At 44.8% G+C, this 27,883-nt stretch overlaps 1 protein-coding gene and 1 long non-coding RNA gene across 2 annotated transcripts; one reads left to right on the forward strand and one right to left on the reverse strand.

The window, feature by feature from the left end:
- Positions 1 to 6,089: 6,089 nt before the first annotated feature.
- LOC139170766 (uncharacterized) lies at positions 6,090 to 10,398 on the reverse strand. The gene is made up of 14 exons (XR_011559660.1): positions 10,309 to 10,398; positions 10,008 to 10,144; positions 9,736 to 9,821; positions 9,385 to 9,489; positions 8,894 to 9,095; positions 8,655 to 8,701; positions 8,508 to 8,572; positions 7,900 to 8,415; positions 7,665 to 7,699; positions 7,515 to 7,580; positions 7,300 to 7,355; positions 6,971 to 7,054; positions 6,418 to 6,609; positions 6,090 to 6,219 (listed from the first exon to the last, which is right to left on the reverse strand). It is a non-coding gene; the product is annotated as an uncharacterized lncRNA (long non-coding RNA).
- A 7,616-nt stretch (positions 10,399 to 18,014) lies between these two features.
- SDHB (succinate dehydrogenase complex iron sulfur subunit B) lies at positions 18,015 to 25,565 on the forward strand. The gene is made up of 8 exons (XM_070759290.1): positions 18,015 to 18,224; positions 18,410 to 18,555; positions 19,459 to 19,544; positions 19,668 to 19,804; positions 21,999 to 22,112; positions 24,160 to 24,261; positions 25,076 to 25,198; positions 25,303 to 25,565. The coding sequence occupies exons 1-8, from the start codon at positions 18,150 to 18,152 to the stop codon at positions 25,378 to 25,380; spliced, it is 861 nt and encodes a 286-aa protein (XP_070615391.1). The 5' UTR covers positions 18,015 to 18,149; the 3' UTR covers positions 25,381 to 25,565.
- The last annotated feature ends 2,318 nt before the right edge of the window (positions 25,566 to 27,883 follow it).

Raw genomic sequence — 27,883 nt, forward strand, 5'->3', positions numbered from 1 at the left:
TCTGCCAAACTTGCTGCAGAACTCTGCAGAGGAAGCTTCTGTATTCCTGTTGTTCAAAGTGTAATTTTATCTCTAGATGTTTCTGGAAGCTGCTAGCTCGGGATGTTAGTTCGGGAGCTCTTAAAAGGTCTTCCAGGCCTCCTGGTAACTCTCTATTACATACCTCGGTCGGTGTCCCTATCCTGAGTCTCGGCTGATCTAGTGGCACAACTGGGGGAAAAATAGACTTCTTTAATTCACCAAGTTATTGAACTCAATTAGAGACATTCCCTTTTACAGCCACAGCTGCATCTGGGGTCTTTCCTCCCAAATATTAGGTGCCAGCTGGTAATTCTGGCGTCTAAACTCTCCCCACTTGCTGCTAAAGCTAAGAAGAGAATAACTAGGTTGGTTTTCAGGGTCTCTTACCTCTACCTGATGGCTTAATCCAGCTCTTCATTCTATAGAAATAATTCCCTGCCATTTTCAAAAAGAATTGGAGGGCAATGACCCAGGACAGCCCAACCCAGCATTATGACATGTGCCAAGAAAGATGCCGGTCATACTAGCTCTGACCCTCTGTTACATACCTCAATCCGTGTCCCTAGCCTGAGTCTGGGCTGATCCAGAGGCACAACTGGGGAAAAAATAGACTTCTTTAATTCACCAAGTTATTGAACTCAATTAGAGACATTCCCTTTTACAGCCACAGCTGCATCTGGGGTCTTTCCGCCCAAATATTAGGTGCCAGCTGGTATTTCTGGCGTCTAAACTCTTCCCACTTGCTACTAAAGCTAAGGAGAGAATAACTGGGTTGGTTTTCATGGTCTCTTACCTCTATTTGATGGCTTCATCTGCATCTTCATACGGTACAGTGCATTCAACAAAGTAGTTATATAGCACAACTCATCTCTTGATTCTCTTTCCTGAGCTTCTCTGTCTGCATAGACTCATCCAAACAATTTCTTCTGTCAAGTATCAAAACTCGAGTAAAATTAGCATCTTTGGCTTTGTTGAACCATTGTGGCTACATGGAAAATGGAATCAAATTGGAAAGCCTAGGGCTGTGCCACTGATTTTCAGCATTGGGATTTGTAAACATGCACATGTATACGCGACTGCCTTTCGATTGGCATACTTCTTTTTAGCCTCCCCAAAATGTTTGCTTGCAAAGACAAACTAAGAATATGGGTGAGGGGCAGGATCTCTCGGCTCTTCACTCAGGCCCCCACTGGAGGTCCACACAAGAAGCATGGCTCACAGAGCATAGATCCACCAAAAGTGGAACATATTCCCTTTCTAAAATCTAACCAGTCATCCATGAAACCCCGTTGTGATACTTAGAAATTGACCCTCAAAACATTCCCCAGAAGATTTAGATTGCTTACTTGATGGGGACGGGTGTTCATCCACCAGTGAGGAGGTTGTTTTGCCTCGATCCAGAGCACTGATGCAGGTGATCCTGTATTGTGCTGAAAAGCAGTTGAGATCATCAGGACGTTGGGACTGAATACAGGGGAAGCCCTCAAGCCCAGTTGTAACTATATATTATATAGAGTAGGGAGACAGTCAGGCTATCAATAAAAGGGGCAACCTTGAAAAAGGAAATTCATCTGCTGCTATTCCCAGCTTGCTTTCCAAGCATTACTCGAACCAGATCATATTGAACAATTCCCCTGGAATAAATTTTATATTTTTAGATACAATGCAGACTTACATGGCATTCTTCCCTTTAATACTTCTCAGCGATGGTCTCCCTGATATTTTAGGAGTCTGGAAAAGTTAAGAAAAACAACACAGGTGGAGAATATCCTTATATATCAGCTCACCCCCCTCCATTATCCTTACCCTCATAATATGACATGGGGAAAAAATTCAGGTTTCGCATCTCGTGATCCTCAAAAAATTCCCCAGAAGATTGAGATGACTTACTTGATGGGAACAGGAGTTCCTCCACCGCTGAGGGTCCTACGTCTGGGGCTGTACTGATGTCTTGGGCTGAAAAGCAATAGAGATCATAAGGACTTTGGGCTTGAGCACAGTGGAAACCCTCAAGCCCAGCTGTGAGCCTCTGTTACATACCTTGGTCCGCGTCCCTAGCCCAAGTCTGGGCTGATCTAGTGGGGAAAAATAGACTTCTTTAATTCACAAAGTTATTGACCTCAATTAGAGACATTCCCTTGAACAACCACAGCGGCATCTGAGGTCTTCCCTCCCAAATATTAAATGCCAGCTGGTATTTCTGGCATTTAAACTCTCCCCACTTGCTTCTAAAGCTAAGGAGAGAATAACTGGGTGGGGTTTCAGGGTCTCTTACCTCTATTGGATCTCTTGATTTGAGTCTTCATACCATAGAAAAATCCAGCCATTATTAAAAAGAATTGGCAGTTCAATGACCCGGGATAGCCCAGTCAATCTTTTATGACGTGCTGAGAAAGATGCCTGCCATATTATAATAATTATTAGCACATAGAAGATAAACGACTAGCCTGACATTTGATTCCTAAAATAGGTTTTGGGGTGGGCTCTCCTCAGAAGGAGACTTCCTGCTGCCCACCATCCTCTCCGCCCCACCCCCACCCCGAAAAAAGCCAAGGTGCCAATGGTGGAGGAGAAAACAAAGGAGGCTGGGCTTGGATCTCTGCTGTTGTTAATCTTCATTTTGAATGGCTCCCTTGCTCAGTTTTTCTTCCAAATCTTTTCAGAGCTTTTGTTTCCTAAATTAGTTGGCTATTTTTCACCGTAAGCTCCTTGTTCTTCAGCTGGAGCTCCTCTCTAGTTGCTCTTTCAGTTTTTTGTTCTCCGCGAGGAGCTTCTGTTTCTGCCCAGCTTGCTGGAGACAAGGAAAAGATGACATGGGAAAAAAATTCAGTTTTCATCTCTCCTGTCCCTCAAAAAATTCCCCAGAAGATTGAGATCACCTACTGGATGGGGACGGGGTTCAGCCACCACTGAGGGTCCTCCATCTGGGGCTGTCCATCTCTCTTGGGCTGAAAAACAATAGATTATAAGGACTTTGGGCTTGAGTGCAGGGGAAATCCTCCAGCCCAGCTCTGACCCTCTGTTACATACCTCAATCTGTGTCCCTAGCCTGAGTCTGGGCTGATCCAGAGGCACAACTGGGGGAAAAATAGACTTCTTTAATTCACAAAGTTATTGACCTCAATTGGAGACTTTCCCTTTTACAGCTGCACTTGTGGTCTTTCCTCCCAAATATTAGGTGCCAGCTGCTATTTCTGGCATCTAAACTCTCCCCACTTGCTGCTAAAGCTAAGGAGAGAATAACTCGGTTGGTTTTCAGGGTCTCTTACCTCTATTTGATGTCTTGATCTGCATCTTCATACGGTACAGTGCATTCAACAAAGTAATTATATAGCACAACTCATCTCTTGATTCTCTTTCCTGAGCTTCTCTGTCCGCATAAATATTTTTGGGCAGCAGGAAGTATTCTGTTAAAATGCTTCTCTTATACATAGCTTTGAAAAATCCCATTCACTTCCATGAGACCTATTCCTAGATTTGCATAGGTAGGATTAAAAGTGAATAACAAATAATTCATTAATTTCTTTCTCTCTTTAAGTTTTTTTGTATGGGAGGGGGAGGTTACTTTCAGTATTTGGTCAGTTACTGAAAACATGCTACCTGGAACAGATAATAAGGTTACATCATCCTATAAAATCCACCCCAATTTTACCTCAGGCAAGGGAGAAATTAATATTCATTTCTAGAAGAGAAAGTCAGGACTGCTGTCTAAAAGTTTCTCCTTTGCCCAAGTCAGCGTTGCTGTCCGAGAATTGCTCACCTTGTGTCTCTCGCCTTCACCTCTCTGCAGAATTCTTCGTTCTGTTCAAGCTGGGCAGCTTTTGCTAAGAGCTCCACATTCTGAGAACTCGCCTGGGTGGTCGTGCTGCAAATTCAAGGACCGGAGAGAAATTAGTCCCCTGATTTTTTTTACTACAATCATCAAACTTTTTCTTCACTTGAAAAATATTTTAAAATGCCTTTATGTTTGTGTGTGCATATATAATTTCAGTGCAGCTATTTCTACTACAACAATCAGAAATCTCTCTTTACAGGAAGCAATGCTTTACCCATTGTGGGAGGCCATCCGCTCCCTTCTTGTAATCTGGGGGGATGGTCCCCATTTTGTTACCTGTTTAATAACTGCAGTAAAGATGGTGGCTCAGGAGCTCTTCCTGGGTCTTCCGGGCCTCCTCCTGGTTCCCTCAGCATGATCTTGGTCTGAAAGAGAGACCAATATTTGAGGGCAACTGGGGGGAGTGGGGAAGGCTGTCCATAGATCTCTGCCCTCCGTATCTTCATACCCTCCACCCCACCGAGAGTTTCCCCTCTTTGAGACTTTGTTTGAGGAAAAGAGGGACGTCCTCTGCCTCCCTCAGTCAGGGCTGCTGTCTGAGGGTTCCTCACCTCCTCTTTAGAACCCTGAAGCTCCACAGCATCGAGGCCTTCTGCTCTCTGAGGTGGGCAATGGTGTTTCGCTCTTCCTCCAGGGTCCTCTTCAGCTCCACCCTTTCGACACCATGTCTTCTAGGAGGCGGGAATTCCTTTCAATTATGAAGAAAAGACAGAAATTAGCTCTCTCATGATAGATAGATAGATGGATGGATGGATGGATAGATAGATAGATATAGATAGAGGGATGGATGGATGGAGAAGAGAGGGATGGAGAGAAGGATTTGCAAGAATGTCGGAATTCACCTATAAATGTTTCTCACCTCTCCAGTTGTTGCTTTAATTTTTGGTTCTCCGAGAGGAGGTCCTGATTCTGCCCAGCTTGCTCCAGAACTCTGCAGAGGAGGCTTCGATATTCCTTCTTCTCCACGTTGAGCTTGATTTCCAGATGTCCTATTCTGCAAAAGAGGAAGACGAGCAAAATTAGCCAAATCAGGTTTCCTCTCAAACGATACAACTTGTTTTAAATTAAAGCTACCTAAAAATAGCTTGCAGTTTCTTAGGTTTATTTCCTCAGTCTTTGGCTTTTGCACCTTTGCCCAAGACAGCGTTGCTGTCCGAGAATTGTTCACCTCCTCACATTCGCCTGCAGCTCTCTGCAGAGTTCTGAGTTCTCCTGTGCAAACTGGGTGATTTTTGATAGGAGCTCCTCATCCGGAGAACTCGTCTGGGTGGTAGTGTTGTAAATTCGAGGACCAGAGAGAAATTAGTCCCTCAGCGTATAGTTGTTATCATCCGTTATCTAGGAGTTGATGTTTCAGTCCCCTGAAGCTCCGCAGCATGGATGCCTTCTGGTCCCTGAACTGGGCATTGCTGTTACGCTCTTCCCCCAGAGCCCTCTTCAGCTCCACCCTTCCTGCAAATTATGAAAAACAGACAGAAATTAGCCCTCTCATGATAGATAGATAGAAAGATAGAAAGATAGATAGATAGATATGAATTTAAAAGCATGTCAGAATTCACTTATAAATATTTCTCACCTCCAGTTGTTCCTTTAATTTCTGGTTCTCCGAGGAGCTCCTGACTCCACCCAGCTTGCTCCAGAACTCTGCTGAGGAGGCTTCTATATTCTTCCCTCTCTACATTTAGCTTTATTTGTAGATGACCAATTCTGATCTTTCAATTACAGATTCTCCATGAGGAGCTTTGCATCTGCCAAACTTGCTGCAGAACTCTGCAGAGGAAGCTTCTGTATTCCTGTTGTTCAAAGTGTAATTTTATCTCTAGATGTTTCTGGAAGCTGCTAGCTCGGGATGTTAGTTCGGGAGCTCTTAAAAGGTCTTCCAGGCCTCCTGGTAACTCTCTATTACATACCTCGGTCGGTGTCCCTATCCTGAGTCTCGGCTGATCTAGTGGCACAACTGGGGGAAAAATAGACTTCTTTAATTCACCAAGTTATTGAACTCAATTAGAGACATTCCCTTTTACAGCCACAGCTGCATCTGGGGTCTTTCCTCCCAAATATTAGGTGCCAGCTGGTAATTCTGGCGTCTAAACTCTCCCCACTTGCTGCTAAAGCTAAGAAGAGAATAACTAGGTTGGTTTTCAGGGTCTCTTACCTCTACCTGATGGCTTAATCCAGCTCTTCATTCTATAGAAATAATTCCCTGCCATTTTCAAAAAGAATTGGAGGGCAATGACCCAGGACAGCCCAACCCAGCATTATGACATGTGCCAAGAAAGATGCCGGTCATACTAGCTCTGACCCTCTGTTACATACCTCAATCCGTGTCCCTAGCCTGAGTCTGGGCTGATCCAGAGGCACAACTGGGGAAAAAATAGACTTCTTTAATTCACCAAGTTATTGAACTCAATTAGAGACATTCCCTTTTACAGCCACAGCTGCATCTGGGGTCTTTCCGCCCAAATATTAGGTGCCAGCTGGTATTTCTGGCGTCTAAACTCTTCCCACTTGCTACTAAAGCTAAGGAGAGAATAACTGGGTTGGTTTTCATGGTCTCTTACCTCTATTTGATGGCTTCATCTGCATCTTCATACGGTACAGTGCATTCAACAAAGTAGTTATATAGCACAACTCATCTCTTGATTCTCTTTCCTGAGCTTCTCTGTCTGCATAGACTCATCCAAACAATTTCTTCTGTCAAGTATCAAAACTCGAGTAAAATTAGCATCTTTGGCTTTGTTGAACCATTGTGGCTACATGGAAAATGGAATCAAATTGGAAAGCCTAGGGCTGTGCCACTGATTTTCAGCATTGGGATTTGTAAACATGCACATGTATACGCGACTGCCTTTCGATTGGCATACTTCTTTTTAGCCTCCCCAAAATGTTTGCTTGCAAAGACAAACTAAGAATATGGGTGAGGGGCAGGATCTCTCGGCTCTTCACTCAGGCCCCCACTGGAGGTCCACACAAGAAGCATGGCTCACAGAGCATAGATCCACCAAAAGTGGAACATATTCCCTTTCTAAAATCTAACCAGTCATCCATGAAACCCCGTTGTGATACTTAGAAATTGACCCTCAAAACATTCCCCAGAAGATTTAGATTGCTTACTTGATGGGGACGGGTGTTCATCCACCAGTGAGGAGGTTGTTTTGCCTCGATCCAGAGCACTGATGCAGGTGATCCTGTATTGTGCTGAAAAGCAGTTGAGATCATCAGGACGTTGGGACTGAATACAGGGGAAGCCCTCAAGCCCAGTTGTAACTATATATTATATAGAGTAGGGAGACAGTCAGGCTATCAATAAAAGGGGCAACCTTGAAAAAGGAAATTCATCTGCTGCTATTCCCAGCTTGCTTTCCAAGCATTACTCGAACCAGATCATATTGAACAATTCCCCTGGAATAAATTTTATATTTTTAGATACAATGCAGACTTACATGGCATTCTTCCCTTTAATACTTCTCAGCGATGGTCTCCCTGATATTTTAGGAGTCTGGAAAAGTTAAGAAAAACAACACAGGTGGAGAATATCCTTATATATCAGCTCACCCCCCTCCATTATCCTTACCCTCATAATATGACATGGGGAAAAAATTCAGGTTTCGCATCTCGTGATCCTCAAAAAATTCCCCAGAAGATTGAGATGACTTACTTGATGGGAACAGGAGTTCCTCCACCGCTGAGGGTCCTACGTCTGGGGCTGTACTGATGTCTTGGGCTGAAAAGCAATAGAGATCATAAGGACTTTGGGCTTGAGCACAGTGGAAACCCTCAAGCCCAGCTGTGAGCCTCTGTTACATACCTTGGTCCGCGTCCCTAGCCCAAGTCTGGGCTGATCTAGTGGGGAAAAATAGACTTCTTTAATTCACAAAGTTATTGACCTCAATTAGAGACATTCCCTTGAACAACCACAGCGGCATCTGAGGTCTTCCCTCCCAAATATTAAATGCCAGCTGGTATTTCTGGCATTTAAACTCTCCCCACTTGCTTCTAAAGCTAAGGAGAGAATAACTGGGTGGGGTTTCAGGGTCTCTTACCTCTATTGGATCTCTTGATTTGAGTCTTCATACCATAGAAAAATCCAGCCATTATTAAAAAGAATTGGCAGTTCAATGACCCGGGATAGCCCAGTCAATCTTTTATGACGTGCTGAGAAAGATGCCTGCCATATTATAATAATTATTAGCACATAGAAGATAAACGACTAGCCTGACATTTGATTCCTAAAATAGGTTTTGGGGTGGGCTCTCCTCAGAAGGAGACTTCCTGCTGCCCACCATCCTCTCCGCCCCACCCCCACCCCGAAAAAAGCCAAGGTGCCAATGGTGGAGGAGAAAACAAAGGAGGCTGGGCTTGGATCTCTGCTGTTGTTAATCTTCATTTTGAATGGCTCCCTTGCTCAGTTTTTCTTCCAAATCTTTTCAGAGCTTTTGTTTCCTAAATTAGTTGGCTATTTTTCACCGTAAGCTCCTTGTTCTTCAGCTGGAGCTCCTCTCTAGTTGCTCTTTCAGTTTTTTGTTCTCCGCGAGGAGCTTCTGTTTCTGCCCAGCTTGCTGGAGACAAGGAAAAGATGACATGGGAAAAAAATTCAGTTTTCATCTCTCCTGTCCCTCAAAAAATTCCCCAGAAGATTGAGATCACCTACTGGATGGGGACGGGGTTCAGCCACCACTGAGGGTCCTCCATCTGGGGCTGTCCATCTCTCTTGGGCTGAAAAACAATAGATTATAAGGACTTTGGGCTTGAGTGCAGGGGAAATCCTCCAGCCCAGCTCTGACCCTCTGTTACATACCTCAATCTGTGTCCCTAGCCTGAGTCTGGGCTGATCCAGAGGCACAACTGGGGGAAAAATAGACTTCTTTAATTCACAAAGTTATTGACCTCAATTGGAGACTTTCCCTTTTACAGCTGCACTTGTGGTCTTTCCTCCCAAATATTAGGTGCCAGCTGCTATTTCTGGCATCTAAACTCTCCCCACTTGCTGCTAAAGCTAAGGAGAGAATAACTCGGTTGGTTTTCAGGGTCTCTTACCTCTATTTGATGTCTTGATCTGCATCTTCATACGGTACAGTGCATTCAACAAAGTAATTATATAGCACAACTCATCTCTTGATTCTCTTTCCTGAGCTTCTCTGTCCGCATAAATATTTTTGGGCAGCAGGAAGTATTCTGTTAAAATGCTTCTCTTATACATAGCTTTGAAAAATCCCATTCACTTCCATGAGACCTATTCCTAGATTTGCATAGGTAGGATTAAAAGTGAATAACAAATAATTCATTAATTTCTTTCTCTCTTTAAGTTTTTTTGTATGGGAGGGGGAGGTTACTTTCAGTATTTGGTCAGTTACTGAAAACATGCTACCTGGAACAGATAATAAGGTTACATCATCCTATAAAATCCACCCCAATTTTACCTCAGGCAAGGGAGAAATTAATATTCATTTCTAGAAGAGAAAGTCAGGACTGCTGTCTAAAAGTTTCTCCTTTGCCCAAGTCAGCGTTGCTGTCCGAGAATTGCTCACCTTGTGTCTCTCGCCTTCACCTCTCTGCAGAATTCTTCGTTCTGTTCAAGCTGGGCAGCTTTTGCTAAGAGCTCCACATTCTGAGAACTCGCCTGGGTGGTCGTGCTGCAAATTCAAGGACTGGAGAGAAATTAGTCCCCTGATTTTTTTTACTACAATCATCAAACTTTTTCTTCACTTGAAAAATATTTTAAAATGCCTTTATGTTTGTGTGTGCATATATAATTTCAGTGCAGCTATTTCTACTACAACAATCAGAAATCTCTCTTTACAGGAAGCAATGCTTTACCCATTGTGGGAGGCCATCCGCTCCCTTCTTGTAATCTGGGGGGATGGTCCCCATTTTGTTACCTGTTTAATAACTGCAGTAAAGATGGTGGCTCGGGAGCTCTTCCTGGGTCTTCCGGGCCTCCTGGTTCCCTCAGCATGATCTTGGTCTGAAAGAGAGACCAATATTTGAGGGCAACTGGGGGGAGTGGGGAAGGCTGTCCATAGATCTCTGCCCTCCGTATCTTCATACCCTCCACCCCACCGAGAGTTTCCCCTCTTTGAGACTTTGTTTGAGGAAAAGAGGGACGTCCTCTGCCTCCCTCAGTCAGGGCTGCTGTCTGAGGGTTCCTCACCTCCTCTTTAGAACCCTGAAGCTCCACAGCATCGAGGCCTTCTGCTCTCTGAGGTGGGCAATGGTGTTTCGCTCTTCCTCCAGGGTCCTCTTCAGCTCCACCCTTTCGACACCATGTCTTCTAGGAGGCGGGAATTCCTTTCAATTATGAAGAAAAGACAGAAATTAGCTCTCTCATGATAGATAGATAGATGGATGGATGGATGGATAGATAGATAGATATAGATAGAGGGATGGATGGATGGAGGGATGGAGAGAAGGATTTGAAAGAATGTCGGAATTCACCTATAAATGTTTCTCACCTCTCCAGTTGTTGCTTTAATTTTTGGTTCTCCGAGAGGAGGTCCTGATTCTGCCCAGCTTGCTCCAGAACTCTGCAGAGGAGGCTTCGATATTCCTCCTTCTCCACGTTGAGCTTGATTTCTCTGCCCTCCGTATCTTCATACCCTCCACCAGTGTTCCCTCTAATTTTTTGGGGGGGTGGGCGGAAAAGTATAGTGTCTGAGCGGCAGTCCCTTCGGGACTGGGCGGCACAGAAATAATAAATAAATAAATAAACAAACAAACAAACAAAAAATAAATAAAAAACCCACCCTGTTTTGCCTCAGAGAATTTCAAAATAAAATACTGTACTGTGTGTCTATAACAGTGAGCTCATAATAGGGCAACTCTATCAATATCAAAATGCCACTTAAATAGTTGAGCTAGTTTCAAACTAGATTTTGATTTTCTCTCTTCCTTACTCCCATTCTTTTTCTTTCTCTTTTCCTTCCTCTCTTTTTTCTATCTGTTTCTCTCTTTCCTCTCTCTCTCCTTCCCTCTCACTCTTTCCCTCTCGGCTTCTGGGCAGGTTTGGAAAACTCTGAGTTGATGATGATTTTTAAGTGAGCGATTGCTCACTGCTCAGCTTAGAGGGAACTATGCCCTCCACCCCACCGAGAGTTTCCCCTCTTTGAGACTTTGTTTGAGGAAAAGAGGGACGTCCTCTGCCTCCCTCAGTCAGGGCTGCTGTCTGAGGGTTCCTCACCTCCTCTTTAGAACCCTGAAGCTCCACAGCATCGAGGCCTTCTGCTCTCTGAGGTGGGCAATGGTGTTTCGCTCTTCCTCCAGGGTCCTCTTCAGCTCCACCCTTTCGACACCATGTCCTCTAGGAGGCGGGAATTCCTTTCAATTATGAAGAAAAGACAGAAATTAGCTCTCTCATGATAGATAGATGGATAGATGGATAGATATAGATAGAGGGATGGATGGATGGAGAAGAGAGGGATGGAGAGAAGGATTTGAAAGAATGTCGGAATTCACCTATAAATGTTTCTCACCTCTCCAGTTGTTGCTTTAATTTTTGGTTCTCCGAGAGGAGGTCCTGATTCTGCCCAGCTTGCTCCAGAACTCTGCAGAGGAGGCTTCGATATTCCTCCTTCTCCACGTTGAGCTTGATTTCCAGATGTCCTATTCTGCAAAAGAGGAAGACGAGCAAAATTAGCCCAATCAGGGTTCCTCTCAAACGATGCAACTTGTTTTAAATTAAAGCTACCTAAAAATACCTTGCAGTTTCTTAGGTTTATTTCCTCAGTCATTGGCTTTTGCACCTTTGCCCAAGTCAGTGGAGGCTTCTATATCCTTCCCTCTCTACATTTAGCTTTATTTGTAGATGACCAATTCTGATCTATCAATTACAGTGTCTCCATGAGGATCTCTGCCTCTACCCAACTTGCTGCAGAACTCTGCAGAGGAAGCTTCTGTATTCTTGTTGTCCAAAGTGTAATTTTATCTCTAGATGTTTCTGGAAGCTGCTAGCTCGGGATGTTAGTTCGGGAGCTCTTAAAAGGTCTTCCAGGCCTCCTGGTAACTCTCTATTACATACCTCGGTCGGTGTCCCTATCCTGAGTCTCGGCTGATCTACTGGCACAACTGCGGAAAAAATAGACTTCTTTAATTCACCAAGTTATTGACCTCAATTAGAGACATTCCCTTTTACAGCCACAGCTGCATCTGGTATCTTTCCTCCCAAATATTAGGTGCCAGCTGGTATTTCTGGCGTCTAAACTCTCCCCACTTGCTGCTAAAGCTAAGAAGAGAATAACTAGGTTGGTTTTCAGGGTCTCTTACCTCTACCTGATGGCTTAATCCAGCTCTTCATTCTATAGAAATAATTCCCTGCCATTTTCAAAAAGAATTGGAGGGCAATGACCCAGGACAGCCCAACCCAGCATTATGACATATGCCAAAAAAGATGCCGGTCATATTATAATTAGTGACAAAAGATAAAGGACTAGCATGAATATTTGATTCGGAAAATAGGTGTTGGGGTGGGTGGGGACGTCTCTGGTCTTTCCTCAGAAGGGAGACTTCCTGCTGCCCTCCATCCTTTCTGCCCCCCCCCCCAAAAAGGCAAAGGGCCAATGGTGGAGGAGAAAACAAAGGAGGCTGGGCTTGGATCTCTGCTGTTGTTGATCTTCATTTTAAATTGCTCCCTTCCCCAGTTTCTCTTCCAAATCTCTGCAGAGCTCCTCCTTTTCTGCAGTTCATTTGCTATTGTTCACCATAAGTTCCTTGTTCTTTACCTGGAGCTCCTCTTTTTCTGACAACAGCCTTGAAACCTAGTTCAGATGTATTTTTTGTGAGAAAATGTTATTCTTGTGGGGATTTTGTGGCTAACTACTGTAGGAAAAATGGTAAACAGAAACTATATCACATAATAATGGTGGTGTTAACATAAAGAATACAGTTAAAGGTGTTGACCATAGTTTATGGGTTGTGGACAGTGGTGCCACACAATATAATTCCAATGATAGAAAAAAGTTTGTTAACATGGTTAGAAGTAACCAGCATGTGTCACTACCTAATAGCTGGAGGATGAAGGCAGCTGGGGAAGGTAGAGCAAAATATTCATACTTAAAAAGCAATCTACCAGTGTTATATACCCCTCAGCTGCAATATAACCTGCTATCTGTTGGCGGTCTGGTTAATATGGGATACAAGGTAACATTTGAGAAAAATAACCGTATAATTGAAAACCCAGGTATAAACCTTAAAGCAAAGCTAGAGAATGGTTTGTTTGTTTGTTTGTTTGTTTGTTTGCAGAATAATTTATTATGTAAAACTAACCTGGATTTGATCAAACAACTACATGATAGCTATATACAGCTAGTAAGTAGTAGAATGGATGGAGGTGAGTTAAAGCAGGCGGATAATACTATGAAAAGTAATGTTACTACAGAGACCCCAATATGTAGAGAATGTAGTACGACAAAGAAATATATAGACATTTTGTCAGGGGAGGAAAGCTATATAGACAGTGATTTAAAGTTATTTAAGTAAGCTTGAAATTGGTTATATGTATGGAATAAGACTTACTTTGTATATGTATTGAGAAAATTGATTACTGTAATATGTAAATAACTAGGACTGGAACAGACTACACAATTTGTCTATTGTAATTAATATTTATATATATATATATGTATAAATAATATTTATATGTATGTGGTCTAATTATTTGAGGTACTGCTTATATTTGTTTGAACATTAGCTGGATATCTATAACCTCCAGTATTAACTCGTTAATGCTTAACAGTCTTCCTGCAAATTATGAAGATCAGAGAGAAATTGGCTTCCTTGTTTTTTTTCTTAAAATATGACACTTTTTCTTAAATTAAAAAAGATTAAATATAACTCTGTTTTGTGTCTGTGTGTATAACCATTCAGTTTTTATATTTCTGCTATAACTACCAGTAGTTTCTCCTTATGGGAAACAATGCTTCAACCATTTATGGGGTATATTTGGAAACAGTAAAAGTGACAAATCAGTAAATATTCATGGACTTGAGCTGTACCTGAATACTTCTACAGCACAGCATTCTACCTATTGTCATATTTCCGCCCTAAAAAAATTCAAACTGCAGGATCCCATCTGGGTCGATCACCGGGATCAGTGGTTGAGCCCTTCCAAGAATTCACTCCTCTTCAGGGAACTTCTCTCTACCAGAATGTGTGCTCTTGGCTTTTCTATCCACAGTATTTAAGGGTGCCTGGTTTTATGTGGCTTTTTATTTGTCGATTCGGATGTTGATGGCCAACAATTAAGTTGTTGGCTGTTGGTTCCTCAGTTGCTAAGTACCTGATAAACATATGGTAAATCATCACTCCTGTTGACTGACAAAGGACCCGTTTCCCAACCTTCAATCATTTCCCTGGCTATTTATGTCCCTACTCCACCAACAATCATAGTAGCTGCAGAATTGAATGTATGTTCTTGTTTGTTGCAAAGTGAGGCTACCATTGAGTTCAGGACTCCTTGTCTGATTGCTCGCTTGTGTTCTTGCAATTTTGGTGGCTTCTTCTCCCTCTGTCCTACATGTCACAGGGGCAATCCATGTAGATTAATTAGAAGTATCTCTCACCTGAGTGGGATGGCTAGGGAGCCCTTGGGCACCTTTCCCCCCACACATACATACACAGAGAGAGAAACAGAGAGAGAGAGAATCGATGGGGGTGGCTCTCCCCTAACCCTGTGTTGTCCCTGCCCTCCCTCTCCCTCCTGGAAGCTTCTGCCTTTTGATCTCTTCCTGGGAAAGAGGTGGTTGTATCCACAGCATTGTGGGGGTTTCTGACCAATTGCAAATAATATCTCAGTTTTGGTTTCAAGAATTGATGTTGTGGATGTGGGGGGGGGGAGGATAAGGAGGGAATAAGAAGTGGGAATCCCTAATGTTTGTAACACATACATTAGGATATTTGTATGTTTACACTGTCAAATTATTTACTAAGACTGTATTACTATTATTCTTCTCATCCTTCTTAGTACTGCTCTCTTCCCACTTATGACTATAACCATATTGCTTGTATCTTTACAATTTATATTGTTTTGTTTCCTAGTACATTTTGATTGCTTTTAGTAACCTAAAAAGTGTTGTATCCTATGATTCTTGATGAATGTATTTTATTTTTCTTTATGTACACTGAGACATATGCACCAAAGACAAATTCCTTGTGTGTCCAATAAGACGCTAGCCCAGCCTACTCAACTCCACTCCACTCAAACTCAACAATTCTACTCTACTCCAGTCAACTCTCCAGCCCAGCCCACTCCACTCCACTCAACCTCAACAATTCTACTCTACTGCTCTCCACTCCACTCTAACACCCCACCCCAGCCCACTCAACTCAACTCCAACAATTCTACTCCACTCCACTCCACTCAAAGCCCCATCCCAGCTCCCTCAACTCAACTCAACCTCAAGAATTCTACTCTATTTCACTCCACTTTCCAGCCCAGCCCACTCAACTCCACTCCACAGTAAATGTTGGAATAAACTGGCCATTCAGCCATATTGTAAACAGTTGTACCATCGTCCTAAACAGTGGAGAAGGAGATCCTCTGCAGAGAATGCCTTCTGCAACCTGGGACACCCCTCTCCCCTTGAGAAGGCTCCCAAAGCTCCTGTCCTGCTGGACACATTCATAATGGGGTGGGTGCCAAGCTGCTAAAGGTTTTAAAGGGCAATAGTAGGACCTTTTCGCCTCCAAAAATAGTCAAAGATAGCCGGTGAGTGCAAAACTCACAAATGGTTACCCGACAGCCACGTAACTTGGCGCTGGTCAGCTTGGCTTTCTTCCCGGAGGACTCAAGCGGTTCATCTGAAACACAGCAGCGCAATACGGCAACATGTCACAAGGAGGGCCAAACAGCACCCAATAAAGCAAGCACGTTGTTTCATATACAGCGGTACCTCTAAAGCAGCCGTCCCCAAACTATGGCCCGCGGGTCATATGCAGCCCACTGAGGCCATTTATCCGGCCCGCGGGTAAGTGACAGAAGCACATCTCATTTTCCATGAATAAAATGCGATATTTTGTTAGTAACTAATATCAATCATCAAAAAAGTTGCAAAAGTTTTTTTCTAATTTTGTCATCCAGATACATTCATTTTCTTTTAATTAAATTCCCGCCTCAAAAAAGTACACCAATTATATTTCTAACTTATTAACCATTATGCCAAAGTGCTTCCTTCTTTCTTTATACATTTTTCTATAAGCCAAGAAAACCTTGTATAGCCAATCAGATGTTAACAAAAGAAAATTAAAAACAAAACATAAACATATGAATTTCAGGTCCCCCTCTAAATAGTACGTTCCCATTTTGTTTTTTACTTTAAAATAAGGTATGTGCAGTGTGCATAGGGATTTGTTCATAAGTGTTTTTAATAGTCCGGCCCTCCAACAGTCCAAGGGACAGTGAACTGGCCCCCTGTGTAAAAGGTTTGGGGACCCCTGCTCTAAAGAATAAATCTCTGCTAGTGCCCAGAGAAAAGAAATGCTCCATTCGCTCTGCGCAGCCGAGGAGTCACCACAGCGAAGGAAAGGTGCTGGCTACAAAGCGAACATGCGAGAGGAGAGGGGAGCCCTTCACCATGGGAAGGAAAAGGCAGCAGGTAGCAGCAGCAGCAGCCAGTATATGGGAGGCAGCCCCGTGCCGGGTGTATTTGAGGCACGTGCTCCTCCTCACCGCCTCAGAGTCCCTCTTTTTTTTAAAGCCTTAAAGTTTTGGATTTTCACCTCACCTTCCTTTGGCAGCGACTATCCTCCTCATTTTCCTCCTCCTCCTCCTCCTCCCACCCAAATTCCGAGCTTTTATTTATTTCTTAAGGGATTTGCACGCATTATTTGCTTTTACATTGATTCCTATGGGAAAAATTGCTTCTACTTAAGAACGTTTCTACTTAAGAACCTGGTCACAGAACGAATTAAGTTCTTAAGTAGAGGTACTCCGAAATAACGGGTGCCCCGACTGTTCTCTGCTCTCCACCGAGGCATACGATTGCAGTTGGCGGTCGCCTTCTGAAAAAACCCCAAAGTTCCAGACATTCGGTTCTGTGCCTGGCAGCCTACACCTCACTACTGGCCAGTATTATGCCTGCTGTTTCCCCCATGCGTGGTCCATATGAGCTGCTCTGCTTGTTACGTTACCTTTTACCTGAATTCTCGATCGTAGCTTTATTCACAAGAGTTGTGATAGGGGTTAGAATGCAGAATTGAGGCTAATTCTACTCACTGCCAGGAGCTCGATCCTCTCTGGCTCAAGGTCGACTTGGCCTTCCAAGGCCACTAAAATAAGGACCCAGATTGTTGGGGGCAAGAGGCTGACTCTGTAAAACACTTAGAGAGGGCTGGGAAGTGGTAGGGCTATCCTTCCCTCCCTCTGGTTAGCATGCAATATTGCAGGCTAACTCTGCCCACTGCCAATAGTTCAAATCCCACTTGGCTCAAGGTTGACTCAGCCTCCTCCCAAGGTGGGTAAAATGAGGACCCAGAACATTGGGTGACAATATGCTGACTCTATCAACCACTTAGAAAGGGCTGTAGAGCACTGTGAAGCAGTATCTAAAATAAAGGGCTATTGCTACTCCTTTTAATCAGAGTTTGATGCAATGTATAGAAACTTAGGCTGTGTTGGTTCCGCCTCCTTCAGGACCCAGCAACTTCTTCGACGGTCGCCCTCTGAAAAGAACCAGAAGTTTGCGGCGGACGCCGAACGACACCTAGAGCCTGAGGTGCACAAAGCAGCGCAAAGGGACTCAGCCACTCGAAGCAACGTCCCATCACTATCGGCTTTGGGAGTTTCCCCTCCAGCAGCGGCCACCATGTTAGGGGCGACAATGAGTGGCACGGCGGCGGCTCCGTCAGTCAGTCAGTCAGACCCCTTTGTTTGTTGACTAACCGGGCCCGCTAGGGCTACGGCCAACGAAGGGCGAGGGAAAGGGGCGCGTCGGAAACAAGAACTCGGAAAAAAGAAACATCGGTTTATTTATCTTTATTATATGAGGAAAGCTCGGTGAGGAACCCTAACTCAGGGGTAGGCAAAGTTGGCTCTTCTATGACTTGTTGACTTCAACTCCCAGAATCTCTGAGCCAATCATGCTAACTCAGGAATTCTGGGAGTTGAAGTCCCCATATCATAGAAGAACCAACTTTGCCTTCCCCTGCTGGGGATGAGGGGACCGATTTTGCGACAGGACAGAAAGTGCTGGGAGGACATTAAACCGGAAGTGGAGGACGGGTTACGCGGGAGAACACGGAAGCACCTGCAGCCTCGTCCCTTTCCTCCCGAAAGGACGCAGGATCGTCACCCGAAGGGCGCAGGATGGCGCTGATCGGGACGGCGGCGGCGGCGGGTTGGGGGTCAGTGAGGGGAAGAAGCGGCATGGCGCTGCTTCAGGTGAGCGAGGGACGAAAGGATGGATGGATGGGCGGACAGAGGCGGCGGGGGGGGAGGACTTTCCGGCTGCGGGCTCGGACTTCTCAAGCTTCTAGTCCTCAGTGAGGTTGGGTGTGAGGGGGGTCGGCGTCCTGGCTCCCTTCTCCGACCCTGCTCCACCTTTTCCTTCGTTGCCCCGCTTGCAGATCCGCCGCAGAGCTCACGCCGGGGCGGCTGCAGCACCGGCTCCGGAGACATCTTCCCGCCTGAAGAGGTTCGCCGTGTACCGGTGGAGCCCGGACAACCTCGGAGAGAAGCCCCGCATGCAGACCTACGAAGTGGACCTCAACAAGTGAGTGGCCCTTCTCGAAAGTGATGGACGGCACCCCGCCGGGTCAACCGAGCTAAAGACGCACTGCAAGGTCGTAGGTTAGCAAATCTAGAATAAAATAGAATAGGAAAGGAATAGAATAGAATAGGGAATGGGAAAGGGATAGGATAGGAATAGGAATAGGAATGGAATAGGAAAAGAATAGAATAGAAAGTAAAGGGATAGGAAAGGAATGGAATGAAATAAGAAAGGAATAGAATAGGAAAGGAATAGGAATAGGAAAGGAAAAGGAATAAGAATAGGAGTAACAATAGGAAAGGAATAGGAAAGGAATAAGAATCGAATAGAATGGACTTTTTAATTGAGCAATTATGATTGGACACACAAGGAATTTGCCTTAGTGCATATGCTCTTAGTGTACATAAAAGTAAAATTCATCAAGAAACATAAGGTACAACACTTAATGATAGTCCGGGTACAAATAAGCAATCAAGTCATATTAGGAACTAGTCAATATAAATCGTAAGGATGCAAGTAACAAAGTTACAGTCATGCAGTCATAAGTGGGAGGAGATGGGTGATGGGTGATGGGAACGATGAGAAGATGAATAGTAGTGCAGAGTCACCACACAGAGGTGACATGATTAGCCAATAGCCATATAACAAATATTTGAGGGGCTGCCCCAAAGAAGTAGGGGTCACACTATTTTTCCGAAGCACCAGAAGGCCAGATAAGGAATAATGGATGGCAACAGATCAAGGAGAGATTCAACCTGGAAAACAAACATTTTCTGAACAATCGACCAATGGAACTGAAGTTGCCTAATCTCTCCACCCCCCATGCCAAAAAAATATGGCCAATTGTGGTGGGGGTAGGAAGTGGTGCTGGCACTTCCTGACGGCTGGCATGTTCTCCTTTCCCAGATGCGGCCAGATGGTTCTCGATGCCTTGATCAAGATCAAGAATGAAATGGATTCCACCCTGACTTTCCGCCGGTCCTGCAGAGAAGGTGAGTGTGGACCTCATTTCCGGAGGACAAGAACAATCCAGCGGAGGAGGAGGTTGTAGGGTTGACCGCCATTCCAAACGTTTCCCTTTTGCTCTTGGAAATCTCTGTTCTCCTCCCCCTTAGGCATTTGTGGCTCGTGTGCCATGAACATCAATGGAGGGAACACACTGGCTTGTACCAAGAGGATCGACACCGATCTCCACAAGGTCACCAAGATCTATCCGCTCCCTCACATGTATGTGGTGAAAGACCTTGTGCCTGTAAGTCCGGGGAACGGAGGGTGGTCTCGGGGCAGATTGAGAGGGGGGGACGTACTGGGGACCCCGACTTGCAGAGCTTTTTATCGTGCACTGCCTGTGTGCTCGGTCAACCCTCCGCCTGCCTTTCTGGGGATGGAAGCCTGGATCACAACATTCATTCATTCATTTTTATTTTGATTGATTGATTGGACTTTTATGCCACCTCTCTCTGAGGACAATACGTAACATTTCATGTCCAATTAATCAAATATAAAATCTAAAACTAAATACAGGCTAATTCTACTTGCTGCCAGGAGTTCGATCCTCTGTTTCAAGGTTGACTCGGCCTTCCAAGGCCACTAAAATGAGGACCCAGATTGTTGAGGGCAAGAGGCTGATTATGTAAACCACTTAGAGAGGGCTGGGAAGTGGTAGGTTTATCCTTCCTTCCCTCCCTCCCTCTGGTTAGAATTTATTTATTTATTTGATTTGATTTGATTTGTATGCCACCCCTCTCCGTAGACTCGGGGCGGCTCACAACAACAATAAAACAATTCAAGACAAATCTAATAATTTAAAACATTTTTTAAAACGTTATTAAAGCAGACATACACACAAACATACCATACATGAATTGTATAGACCCGGGGAAGATGTCTTAATTCCCCCATGCCTGACGGCAGAGGTGGGTTTTAAGGAGTTTACGAAAGGCAAGGAGGGTGGGGGCAGTTCTAATCTCGGGGGAGCTGGTTCTAGAGGGTCGGGGCCACCACAGAGAAGGCTCTTCCCCTGGGACCCACCAAACGACATTGTTTAGTCCAGGGGTCCCCAACCACCGGGCCGCGGACCAGTACCGGGCCGCGGGGCATGTTGCACTGGTCCGTGGAGTCAGCAGCTACCAGTCCTCCTGCTGCCGCCCCCTCCCTCCAGTGCTTCATCTCCCGCTGGGAAAGAGGCCTCGGGAGGCAGGTTCTGCCGGCCACAGGGCGATGGACGGGACAGAGGGGCGGGAAGGACCGGGAGGCTCAAGCCTCTTTTGGCTTCTGCCGTGGCACGCCTTTGCATTTTTGGCTGGGGGGGGAGGCAGGAGGGCCGGCCTGACCCCCTCCCTCCAGCGCTTCACCTGCCGCCGGGCAAGAGGGTTTGGGAGGCAGGTTCTGCCGGCCACAGGGCGATGGCGGGAAAGAGGGGCGGGAAGGACCAGCACCCCCATGCTTAATCCCGCCCCCAACCACACCCCTTTCCGCCCCCACCGGGCCATAGAAAAATTGCCTTGCTGAAACTGGTCCCTGGTGGAAAAAACGTTGGGGACCACTGGTTTAGTCAACGGGACCCGGAGAAGGCCAACTCTGGGACCTAATCGGTCGATCCCACCAGGCTCAAGGTTGACTCAGCCTCCTATCAAGGTGAGTAAAATGAGGGCCTAGAACATTGGGTGGCAATATGCTGACTCTGTCAACCACTTAGAAAGGGCTGTAGAGCACTGTGAAGCAGTATCTAAGGTAAAGGGCTATTGCTATTACTGGTATTCCAAAAATGTTCTTCTTTTGATGGAAGGTTGACTCAGCCTTCCATCCTTCCGAGGTGGGTAAAATGAGGACCCAGAACTTTGGGGAGCAATATGCTGACTGTAAAGCACATAGTAGGAGACATGAAGTGCATATAACAAACCTTAAGAGAAGCATGGAAAAATATTTAAAAGGGATGAAAAGAAAGGAGGAGAAAGACAGATATAATGAGACAAGTGTAAGTCTCCCGAAAGCTAAGACGAGGAAATATGACAAAGCGTATATAGCGCTTGGCTTCACTGTGACTACAGTGGGAGACGAGGAAAGTCCGGTATGTTTACTGTGTCTAAAAATGTTGGCACCAGACAGCACAAAGCCAACTAAATTAAGGCGTCACTTAAACACATTACACCCCAATCACGCTGATAAGCCGCTTGGGTTTTTTTCAGCAAAAACGTAGTGAAAATTGCAAACAATCATCCCAGCAGAGAGTTGAGGGTGCGTGTGAAATGTTTACTTCTTCCTGGGGAGCGGGGGGCATAATAGAAAATAACTGAGAAACACTGACTTAGAGAGAGCTGTAGACCACTGTGAAGCAGTATCTAAGTCTAAGGGCTATTGCTAATTCTTCAAAAAACTGTTTCCTTTTAAATCTGAGCTTCATGCAATTGTGTAAACTCAGGCTGTGTTTGTTCTCCTTCCTCCAGGACCTGAGCAACTTCTACGCCCAGTACAAAGCCATCCAGCCCTACCTGAAGAAGAAGGATGAGTCAAACCAGGGCAAAGAGTATTTACAGTCCATAGAAGATCGAGATAAGCTGGTCATTGTTGTTTCCTTCCTGTCTCTTCTAGCTGACAAAGCAGTTCCTCTGCACACTCCTTGAGAGGCCTCTTGAGAGGCCTCTCCTCTGTGCCACACCGAAACCCCATGAGAGATAACATTAAAAATTAACCATTGCCACAGAACAGATAAACATTACATTCGTTGGCCAAGGGGCTAGAATCTTGTAGCCCCAAACCTGTGGCATAGATGAGTCTTACAGAAGGCAAAGAGGCAGTACGAATCTCTGGGGGGAACTGATTCCAGAGGGCCAGGCCCCCCACAGAGAAGGCTCCTTCCCTAGGTCCCGCCAAGCGATATTGTCTAATTGATGGGATCTGGAGAAGTCCGACTCTATGGGACCTAACCGGTGACTGAGATTAATATGGCAGAAAGCAGCCTGCAAGTAATCCGCTCCGATGCCATGTGGGGCTTTATAGGTCATAACCAACACTTTGAATTGTGTCTGGAAACTAATGGGCAGCCAACGCAGTCCGCGGAGTGCTGGAGAAACATGGGCACGCCTGGGAAGGCCTATGACCGCTCACGCGGCTGTGTTTTGCATGATTCACAGTTTCCAAACACTCTTCAAAGGTAGAGTGTGCTTCCCGAATGTGTGGCGAGTGCTGAATTTCGAAGTGCCAGGCCAGCCCTAAATCAGTTTCCTTTGTGTCCCAAAAGGGACTGCGGGATTATTATTATTAATTATTATTTATTTTATTTATATGCCGCCCCTCTCCGAAAAGCAGGGAGGGGGAAAAATAATTACCGTAAGATAGATTTAGAAAAATGGGGAAAATTACAATTGTCATTAGTAGGAAGAATATCAACTATAAAGATGATCATACTTCCAAAATTATTGTATCAATTTCAAACCATCCCCATTAAATTAGACTCCAATTTCTTTTGTAGATTTAAATAGAATAACATCTAAATACATTTGGCAAGGGAAAAAAACCGAGAATCAGAATGTTTGATTTGCAGGGCAATAAGAGCAGATGTGGCTTTGGGCTTCCGAATTGGAAAATATGCTACAAAGCTGCTTCCTTAGCATGGGTAAAGGAATGGATAAATCTCAAAAATAAATGTATACTACAGCAAGAAGGACATGATCTTGAGAAAGGATGGCATGCCTGCCTCTGGGATACTGAAAACAAAATCTAAAAATATTTCAATAGGCATCTAATTAGGAATTCACTGTTAAATACTTGGAAACGGTATGTACAAAATATGGACGGGTATGAATGTTGTTGGGTGGTGGGCACTTAGAACACTAGGCACTTTGTTACATGTTGTATGTATGTTTTATTGTCATTGGTAAAAATCAACAAAAATATTTACAAAAGAAAATTAAATACAGTTGTACCTCTACCTGAGAACGCCTCTACTTAAGAACTTTTCTAGATAAGGACCGGGTGTTCAAGATTTTTTTGTCTCTTCTCAAGAATCATTTTCTACTTAAAAACCTGAGCCTCCAAAACTGTAACCTGAAAAGGCAGGGAGAAACCTCCGTGGGGCCTCTCTAGGAATCTCCTCGGAGGAAACAGGACCGGAAAAGGCGGGGAGAAGCCTCTGTGGGGCCTCTCTAGGAATTTCCTGGGAGGAAACAGAGCCTCCACCCTAACTGTGGTTTCCCCAATGACACGCATTATTTGCTTTTACATTGATTCCTATGGGAAAAATTGCTCCTTCTTACAAACTTCTCTATTTAAGAACCCAGTCACAGAACGAATTAAGTTCGTAAGCAGAGGTACCATTGTACTTGGAAATAAGTCAAATGGAAATATTATCTGAAAATCCCTAATTGGTTGTCAACAATGGAGGCTCTAATATAGCCAAATACAATTGACATAAACTAAAACAATCAAATATAAAGAAATTCTAGATTTATTTGGTAAATTAAAAAGTAGGGAAGAAAGCAGGCAGGGAGGGAGGCTGATTTTCTCCCAGCAGAGAGAGAGGGAGGGGGTGTGTGGCACCAGTAGGCTACAGCGTCTCACTGGTCGCCTCTCAGCCTCCCTCACGCGGCGTCTCTTTCCCTCTCCCAGGACGGGCTGTACGAATGCATCCTTTGTGCTTGCTGCAGCACCAGCTGCCCCAGCTACTGGTGGAACGGAGACAAGTACCTTGGCCCAGCCGTGCTCATGCAGGTAAGTGGGGCCGGTGGGGCAGTGGGAGGGCGGGTTCCTCTTTTACCTTTTTCCTACCAGTGTGCATCATGGTGTTTTCATGTGCGCGCAAATGTGTGCCCCCTTGTGCAATTTCACTTTTTGTGCATGCGCAGAGGTGCTGTCCTTGCCAATCTGTGCACGTTGCAATCTTTTTTTTAAACAAAATTGCATTTTTCAGCTCTCTTAAGCATGCGCAGAGGGATGGTTTTACTCCCGTGCGTGTTCAGAGAGCCAAAAAATACCAAAAGTTACCAAAAAGAAAAGAAAAGATGGCGGTGTCCATCGACCAGCAAAGATAGCACTGGAGTCGTCACGCCAAAATTGCGCAATCGGCGGGCCACCACTACTAGAGCACCTCACCCCACCCCACTGCAATAATGGCTTGCAGCCAGTATGGCTGGGATTGGGACTCTGGTAGCAGAAATTGAGTTGTGGACGCCTCTCCACGCCCCGATGTGTTCATGCGGGTGCATGCACGAGATTTGGCTTTGCAGGCGCAGCAAGTGAAATCTTGCGCGTGAGATTTCGCCTATTTTTGGCAGGTTTTTTTGTTTCTGCACATGCAATGAAATCGGCGAAAATTGGCAAAATCTCTTGCGCATGAGCATCCTTGCATGAGATTTCGTTTGCTGCTGATGTGCAGAAGCAAAATCTAGTACTGACTGGCGTACTGGGGAGACAGCTCTTCACCTGGGCTGGCAGGTGCTGGATTGGGAGGTGGGGCCTCTGCTGTAAGGCGGGGGTGGAGGAGGAGGAAAAGCGGTTCTTCCCAAAAGCGGCCTCCTCCCCTCAGGCCTACCGCTGGATGATCGACTCCCGGGACGATTACACAGAGGAGCGCCTGGCCCAGCTGGAAGACCCTTTCTCCCTCTACCGCTGCCACACCATCATGAATTGCACGCAGACCTGCCCCAAGGTGGGTGCTGTGGAACCAGTCCCCTCCCTTACACACCTGGGATTGGGAAGGCCACTGGGCCAAAGGTGAGCTGAGCTGGTTAACAGCCTCTTTTGCTTCCTTAGGGCCTGAATCCCGGGAAGGCCATTGCCGAAATCAAGAAGATGATGGCCACATACAAAGAGAAGGCGGCCCACGGGTAGCTACTTCCCCGTGTATGAACAGCCCACCTTCCTACTGAAGGGGGAAGGAGGGGGCGCTTTTAATTTATAGCTGGGTTTTCAGTGAGGTCACAGAAAACCACCACCACCACCATCACCCTGCCTTGCTTGTGTGGATTTGTACAGTAAAACCTGTAAAGACTAATAAACAAAAAATCAGTTTCCTACTTTGTCCCTCGCTTCTCCCCTGTGTTCAGTCAAGGGCAGATGCTCCTAATCAGGACAGGACTTAAAAGACCCTGGGGATGGAGGGGGGGGGGGTGTTCTTGAGGCAGGAAATCCAGGTTGGTCAATCGCAACTCATCCACACTTTCCCTTTGACTGGAAATCCCCCCAGTTCTTCAGTTCATAAACAGCCTGTATTTCTTCAGCAAAATGTTCTTGAAGAATAGAATGGAAGAATAAAGTAGAGTAGAAGAGTAGAACAAGAATAGAATAGAACAGAATAGAAGAATAGAGTAGAATAGAATAGATGGATAGGGTAAGATAGGATAACAGAGTTGGAAGGGACCTTGGAGGTCTTCTAGTCCAACCCTACACCGCTTCAGACAAATGGTTATCCAATAGAATGGAATGGAATGCAGAGTAGAATATTTATTATTATTATTATTATTATTATTATTATTATTATTATTATTATTATTTATATTTGTATGCCGCCCCTCTCTGAGGACTCGGAGCAGCATACAAATGTAATAAAAAATAAAAAATACAGAATAAAATACAGAAAAGAAATACTGTAATAGAATAGAATATTTCATTCATTGAGATCTAGGATGTGTTCTTTTAGTGTTTGTTCCCTTTATTTTTTTGAGCTGTGTATTTACTGACCCCTCACATCCTGGACATAAACTGTTGCAACTCCTACCCTCAAACAATGCTACAGAGCACTGCACACTAAACAAATAATTCCCTCACTACTATCAAACTATTTACTAAGTCTGCATTACTATTACTAGTAGTCTTCTCACTCTTCCTATCACCCATCTCCCACTTATGATTGTATCTTGCAGCTTGTATCCTTAATATTTCTATTAATATTGTTTCCTGTTTATTTGGACCCTATGACAATCATTAAGTGTTGTATCTCATGATTCTTGACAAATGGATCTTTTCTGTACACTGACAGCATGTGCACCAAAGAGAAATTCCTTGTGTGTCCAATCACTTTACCATTTATTTATTTATTTACTTATTACTCATTCCAAAACCGGCTATAACAGAACAGAATAAAGAATTCTCATTGAATACTTTGTTTTATACAAAGTTGAACGTGCTGACAACACGTGAAATTGATTGTCAATCAGTGTTGCTTCCTAAGCGGACTGTGATTTCACAGAAGTTTGATTTACTTGGAGTTATAGTGTGCTGTTTAAGTGTTCCCTTTATTTTTTTGAGCATTATATTTTTACAGCCTTGTTTTTGACTTGTGCAGTATACAGGTCCTCAATGGAAGGCAGGTTGGCAGCAATTGGGGTTTTTTTTGCAGGTCGGATTATCCTCTAAAGTCTTTCTCGGTCTTACTGGGTTGCAGAACATAATAATAATAATAATAATAATAATTATTATTATTATTATTAATATTATTATTATCATTATTATTATTATTATCAATCAGATTTGTATGCTGCCCCTCTCTGAAGACTCCGAGCAGCTCATGACAAACCAGACAGTTATAGAGGTTATAGTTATATTTACGAACTACAATTGATAAAATGATAAGCAACCAACAGGAGGCGATAACAGGCAAGATAGAAAATGAAAATCCGTGCTTTGGAGATTTAAAAAAAACAAACGGGAGTCTTAGCAGAGCTCTTCAACCTTGGCCACCTTTAAGACTTGTGGACTTCAGCTCCCAGCATTCTCCAGCCGGCGTAGTCTAGCTCAAGAGGTCTGGAATTTGAAGACCACGCCTCATAAAATTGCCAAGGTAAATAGACCTCTGTTATGGAGGATTCTGGGAGTTGAAGTCCACAAGTCTTAAAAAGCGGCCAAGTTTGGGGGGAATCCCCCCCCCCGCCTTATAGGAACCACTCATTTATTTCATTTATTTATCAATTAGACTCCTATGCCGTCCTTCTCCTGAAGACTCAGGGCGGCTTATAACAACTTGAAGGCCTGGCGGGCTGCTGAGGGGAGGCGGAGGGGGAAGGACCTCTCCGTCTAGGACTACTTCTCCCGGCAGGCTCCGCGAGCGCCGGCCCCGCCCATTCCGGCCTCAGCTGCTTATATAGAAGTTCCCGAGCTCGTCCTGCTCACCTCCGTTCACCTCCGCTCGGCCGGCAGCGGCGGCGCTGTCCACCTGCTGGAACAGCTGCCGGCGGTCCAGGAAGGCTCGCCGGCATCCAGGGCGGCGGATAGTGGTGACACGTAGCACTTGCCGGGCAGCCTCGGAAGGCAGGGGGCGAGCAAGGAACCCTTCCCCCCAAAAAGAACCGGTGAGGAGGGTGCTTTCAAATGGGGGGGAACAGCAGGATCCGGGCAA

This window comes from Erythrolamprus reginae, chromosome 8 (genome assembly GCF_031021105.1).
Source record: "Erythrolamprus reginae isolate rEryReg1 chromosome 8, rEryReg1.hap1, whole genome shotgun sequence".
In the NCBI taxonomy this organism is placed as follows: domain Eukaryota; kingdom Metazoa; phylum Chordata; class Lepidosauria; order Squamata; family Dipsadidae; genus Erythrolamprus; species Erythrolamprus reginae.

Excerpts from the sequence above, each read along its gene's own strand:
- SDHB (XM_070759290.1), top strand. The coding sequence starts at position 18,150 with ATGGCGCTGATCGGGACGGCGGCGGCGGCGGGTTGGGGGTCAGTGAGG. Across the intron at positions 19,545-19,667 it reads CCGCCGGTCCTGCAGAGAAG|GCATTTGTGGCTCGTGTGCC; the intron begins GTGAGTGTGGAC and ends CCTCCCCCTTAG. Across the intron at positions 22,113-24,159 it reads TAGAAGATCGAGATAAGCTG|GACGGGCTGTACGAATGCAT; the intron begins GTCATTGTTGTT and ends TCCCTCTCCCAG.